Source organism: Aptenodytes patagonicus, chromosome 8, assembly GCF_965638725.1.
Source record: "Aptenodytes patagonicus chromosome 8, bAptPat1.pri.cur, whole genome shotgun sequence".
NCBI lineage: Eukaryota > Metazoa > Chordata > Aves > Sphenisciformes > Spheniscidae > Aptenodytes > Aptenodytes patagonicus.
In genome coordinates, this window is record NC_134956.1 from 217,875 (window position 1) to 223,026 (window position 5,152).

At 59.7% G+C, this 5,152-nt stretch overlaps 1 protein-coding gene across 1 annotated transcript; it reads left to right on the top strand.

The window, feature by feature from the left end:
- The first annotated feature begins 354 nt into the window (after positions 1 to 354).
- Positions 355 to 4,636, top strand: LOC143163956 (antigen-presenting glycoprotein CD1d-like). The gene is made up of 6 exons (XM_076345884.1): positions 355 to 484; positions 1,630 to 1,887; positions 3,406 to 3,687; positions 3,794 to 4,078; positions 4,326 to 4,422; positions 4,545 to 4,636. Exons 1-6 carry the CDS (start codon positions 412 to 414, stop codon positions 4,549 to 4,551), a joined length of 1,002 nt encoding a protein of 333 aa, XP_076201999.1. The 5' UTR covers positions 355 to 411; the 3' UTR covers positions 4,552 to 4,636.
- The last annotated feature ends 516 nt before the right edge of the window (positions 4,637 to 5,152 follow it).

The window sequence follows — 5,152 nt, forward strand, 5'->3', positions numbered from 1 at the left end:
ATACTCTCTGCCAGGGGTCTACAGAGTAAACCCCTGGGGGTTACCACGGGAGGAGGTGAAGGCCACCACGGGCCGGGCTCAGCCTACATCTCCTTGCGTGTTAGGGTGCTGCTGCAACCAGGAGGGATGACACTGCACCCACCCAAATTCCTCTGGCACTCACAGCCGCCAGCCAGAGCACCCCAGCCCGGTCCTCTGCCAGCCACACCACCTCCCCCTGGGGAACACATCCGGCCAGGCCCTCCCCAAAACCTCAGCACCAGCCTCATTGGCTGCCGGGGCCGCCCCATGACACTGGTACCACCAGAGCTGCCCAGGCAGAGCAGCCCTGGGGAGAAGTGTGCAGTCACGGCCCCCGAGGCCCCTTCCTCCTCCTGCTGCACTTGCTCCTTCACACTTGCCACTGGCACCATGCAGCCCCCTCGCCTCCTCCTCCTCCTCTTCCTTCTTCTCCTCCTCCCTGGGACGTGGGCAGATCCAGAGGGTAAGTGGAAGCCCTGGCTCACCCCCACCCTGCTCCCATCCCTGCACTGCGGGACCCCACAGAGGTGGCAGGGGGTGGGCACAGACAGCGCCACTGTCCCCATCACCAAGGCCCCCCCCCCCCCCAGCACCCAAAGGTGCCCCATCCCTGCCCACCTGCTCAGGGTTCCCTGCCCCACACCATCCTGCCCAGCCTAGCACCACTGGCACTGGGGTTCAGGCGCCTGAGCAGCCAAGGGGCAAGGGGTCCCTCAGCCAGGCCTGGGGTGCTGGGGTGCCCCCAAAGATGCCTTCCTCCTGCAGGGAGCCTGTGGGCAGCAGGGGTTCTCAGCCCCTCACGGCACAACAGCCCTGCACTGGGCTCCAACCCCTTGAGCAGGTCCTGGGCACCGCCCTCAGCCTGCGGGGTCATTTCTCTTGCAATCGAAGGGTTCCTGGATCCTCTGCATTCTCCCCCTGTGAAACAACGCTCAAAGGTTCCTCCTGCAGCTACAACAAGCCTTCCACCTGCCTCTCCAGCCTCTGTTTCCCATTCCAGGGGCAGGCGCTCACCACGCCCTGGCCAGGGGGGCACCCACTGCCCCAAAACAGGCTTCACTCTGCCCTGCTTACTACCGGAGCCTCATTCAGCACTGCAGCATCTAACTCAGTCTCCTGCCTCCTCTTCAGTCTCGAGCATTGCCCGGGAGCCCCTAAACTGGGGCGAGATGCCCCTCCCTCCCAGCCCCCCCAGCCCCTGCACTGTGTGCAGGTCTCCAGTGGATCCAGGTCTGGCATGGGTGTTCCTTGCCGGGGGAAGCATCACCCCAAACCAGCACCAAGGTCCCCCCTGTCATCCCTTCCACACGGCAAAGTGACAGCTCCCAGAAAGTCACATTGGGGCGGTGGATGGCTTAAAAAAGGAAAAGAGAGGAGAAGCATGGAGAGGCTCAGAAAGGCCATGGAAGGAAACTGCAAACTGAGTGAAACCGGGGGACTTCCCCCACCCTGCCTGTCTGCCCCATCTTGCCCTGCCTGTCCCCAGGGACACTGCAAGCCACCCTTCCTCTCGGGGCCGCCCACCAGCACTGGAGCTGGCAGTCCCCCAACATCCTCCTTCATCCTCATGCACCCCAATGCCGCTTCCTCTCCCCACTTTCCCCACAGGCTCTTGGAAACTCCACCTTTTTCGAACCACTGTCTTCCATAACACCAGCTCTGTGGACGTGTCGGGCTGGGCCACCGTGGAGGACATTGTCTTTGTTAAGCTGCAGAAATACACCTGGAACATCCTCTACCTCCAGCCATGGGTCTACCCGTCCCTGCCTGCAGCAGAGTGGGAGAACCTGCAAAACCTGTTCAGGGCCTATGTGCAGGACTTCAACCTGTACCTGTCCAATGATGCCAGGCTGTACCAGACACCATGTGAGTATCAGGTGCTCAGCACCTCCTCACCCAAGGCTGTGAGAAAAAGCTCAGAGCCACCACCAACAGCTTTTCCAAACTGGGGCTGGCAGGAGGGTAGGGAATGGGCCTCATCCTGCACCAGCAAGACCCCCAAACCACCATGTCCTGTGCGGAGGTGACATGGGTCCATCCTGGTCCCCAGCACAAAACTTGGCTGCGTTCAGCTCCACTTACGCCCTCACACCAGCCCCTGCTATTGCTCTCCAGGCACCCCAAATCCCACCAGAGAAGTCGTCTGAGAAAGGAGTAGAAGGCCAAAGGGGCCTCTCCGCTCATGCCTGTGGGACAGGACACATGGATCCAGCGCCTGGCCCCACACGCTGGTGCAGCGCTGGTTAACCAAGGGCAGGGCGCCGGGCAGAGTGCCACCATCCTCCTACTTGCCCGCACTCCATGTCCCATCACTCCCCCAAAGCAGTGCTTTCTGCTTTGCCACGGCTCTCGACCCTGCTGTGGGCAGGGGCAGCTCGAGGACGACGAGCTATAGGGTTCAGGACAGGTTTCTCACCCGCAGGGCTTCCACCTGGTGTAAAGCAGAGCAGCAACGTGGGGGGAATAGAATAGAATAGAATAGAATAGAATAGAATAGAATAGAACAGAACAGAACAGAACAGAACAGAACATTTCAGTTGGAAGGGACCTACAAGATCATCTAGTCCAACTGCCTGACCAATTTAGGGCTGACCAAAAGGTAAAGCAAATTATTAAGGCAAAATTATTAAAGCAAATTATTAATATAATAGATATTATATAATTATTAATTATTGTTATTCTCAGTAGCACCCAGAATTATCTTCTCCATAATTTTTCCAGGTACTGAGGTTAGACTAACAGGTCTGTAGTTTCCTGCGTCTTCCCTCACACCCTTCTTGTCAATTGGAATAACGTTGGCCAGCTTCCAGTCAGCAGGGACCTCCCCAGACTCCCAAGACCTTTGGTAGATGATAGAGAGGGGTCCTGCCATAACATCCACCAGCTCCTTCAGTACGCTGGCATGAATCCCATCAGGCCCCTTGGACTTGTGAACATCCAGCTGATACAGCTGGTCCCTGGCAATTGCAGTGTCCACAAAGGGAAAGTCACGGTTCCCGCAGTTGTGGTCCTCCGACTCGGAGGACTGGGCAGCCCAAGGTCTATCAGTATTATTAAAGACTGAGGCAAAAAAAGCATTGAATGCCTCCGCTTTTTCTTCATCCCTATTAGCCAGGTGACCACCTTCAACAAGTATCAGTCCAATGTTTTCTTTAGACCTCCTCTTGTTATTAACGTACTTAAAAAAGCCTTTATTGTTGTCTCACACAACACTGGCCAGTTTCACCTCTAATTGAGCTTTGGCCTTTCGTGTCTCCTCCCTGGGGAGAACGACTTGGGGTGCAGAGGGAAGGGGGAAAGGGCTGTGTCCAAAGAAGCAGGTGACAGGCTGCAATTTCAGGCTGCAGCTTGAGCTGCACTCATGATGCCCATCGTCCCCCCCAGACCCCTTTGTGTTCCAGGACACAACTGGCTGTGACTTGTATCCCAATGGCTCCTATACCAAATTCTACCATCTCGCCTACAATGCCCACGACTTCCTCAGCTTTGACGTGGACAACAGCCGCTGGGAGAGGTGGCAGGAGAGTGAGCTGGCAGTGCAAGTTGAGAGGCAGTTCAACAGCTTCACTGGCTTCTCTGTGACCCTGCAGCACCTTCTCAATGTCACCTGTGTTGACCACATGAAGAAATTCATCGAGTACGGGAGGGCTGATCTGGAGAGACAAGGTGAGACCACTCCAACCCTGGCACGGCCACCCCAAAGCCCCACACACACTGGGGCCAAGCAGTGCCCCACCAGGGCTCCCCCCACCCCTTGGCTCTCGCCCCCCAGAGCTGCCCGTGGCCACGGTCTTTGCCCGCACACCCAGACCAGACCAGCTCCTGCTGGTTTGCCGCGTCACCGGCTTCTACCCACGGCCCATCAGCGTGGCCTGGCTGCGGGATGGCCAGGAGGTGCCGCCGGGCCCGGCACTCAACACCAGCACCATCCTGCCCAACGCCGACCTCACCTACCAGCTCCGCAGCGTCCTGGCCGTGGCCTCCCATGACGGGCACAGCTACGCCTGCCGCGTGCGCCACCGCAGCCTGGGCACCCGCAGCCTCCTCATCCCATGGGGTAGGTGCTACGCATGGGGACAGGGATGGGGCTCCTGAGCCACCCTGCCCCACGGGATGGAGCAAAGCCAGGAAAGCTCATGGCTCATTCCATGGGGTAGGTGTCACCCATGGGTATGGGATGCAGGGTGCGGGCAGAGGCCCCTGGCCCTATGCAGGTACCTGGAGGATGGTGGTTGGGCTCCGATGGCAGCTCCGGCCATGGCTGCCTGTGTGCCTGCAACCCCTCTCTCTCCTCCCTCCTCCAGGCAGCTCCAAGGCAGCTCTCAGTGTTGGCATCACCATCGCAGTGCTGCTGATCGTGGCTGCAGCCCTTGCTGGGGCCATCTGGCGCTACAGGCGCATGTGAGGTCTCCTCCTCACCCAGCTGCACCAGCCCCATCGGCTCCAGGCCATGGCATGTGGGAGCTGCCTGGCCAGGGCTGCCTGCCCTTGTCCAGCCTCACTCATGTCCTCCTCTCCTGCAGGAGCTGAGAGCATGGGGCACACCACACCAGGGATGCCCCGGGGCCACACCGGCCCCCCCCACATCTCCCTGACAATAAACCACTAATTAGCACCCCCCACGCATGTGGGAATTCCTGGTGTGCCATGCCCAGCGCCCACAAACACATGGCATCACACGGCTCCTGCCCACCCCAGGACAGATGGGAAGAGCCCCCGTGCAGTGCAGGGGCATGCCCACACTCCTCATCCCAGGGTGAAACACCGGGACAGCCCCCCAACACCAATGGGGTGTCCCTGGCCCCAGACCCTAGTCCTGGGGGCCACCGGGCTGCCCACGAAACAGCAGGACTCAGCCAGTGCCAACACAGGCCAGGGCAGCGATGCGGCCGGGCAAGGGAGGACCATCTTTCCCCCACCCACCCTTCTGGGGGCACATCAGCACCTCTGCACCAGATGCCGGTCCCTGGGACCAGGGGACGGTGACAAACAGGCGCGGGGCCAGCACACAGCTTGGTGGCATGGGGAGCATGGGGAGCACATGGGCACGTGGCCAACCGTGGGAACAGGGTTTGCCTCCCCCGTGGGAAATACAGCCACATTGGGGCAAACCCGCCCGGTTCAGTGCTGG

Coding starts and splice junctions, on each gene's coding strand:
- LOC143163956 (XM_076345884.1), top strand. CDS start 412: ATGCAGCCCCCTCGCCTCCTCCTCCTCCTCTTCCTTCTTCTCCTCCTC. Junction 485..1,629: donor GACGTGGGCAGATCCAGAGG/GTAAGTGGAAGC, acceptor CTTTCCCCACAG/GCTCTTGGAAACTCCACCTT. Junction 3,688..3,793: donor GGCTGATCTGGAGAGACAAG/GTGAGACCACTC, acceptor CTCGCCCCCCAG/AGCTGCCCGTGGCCACGGTC.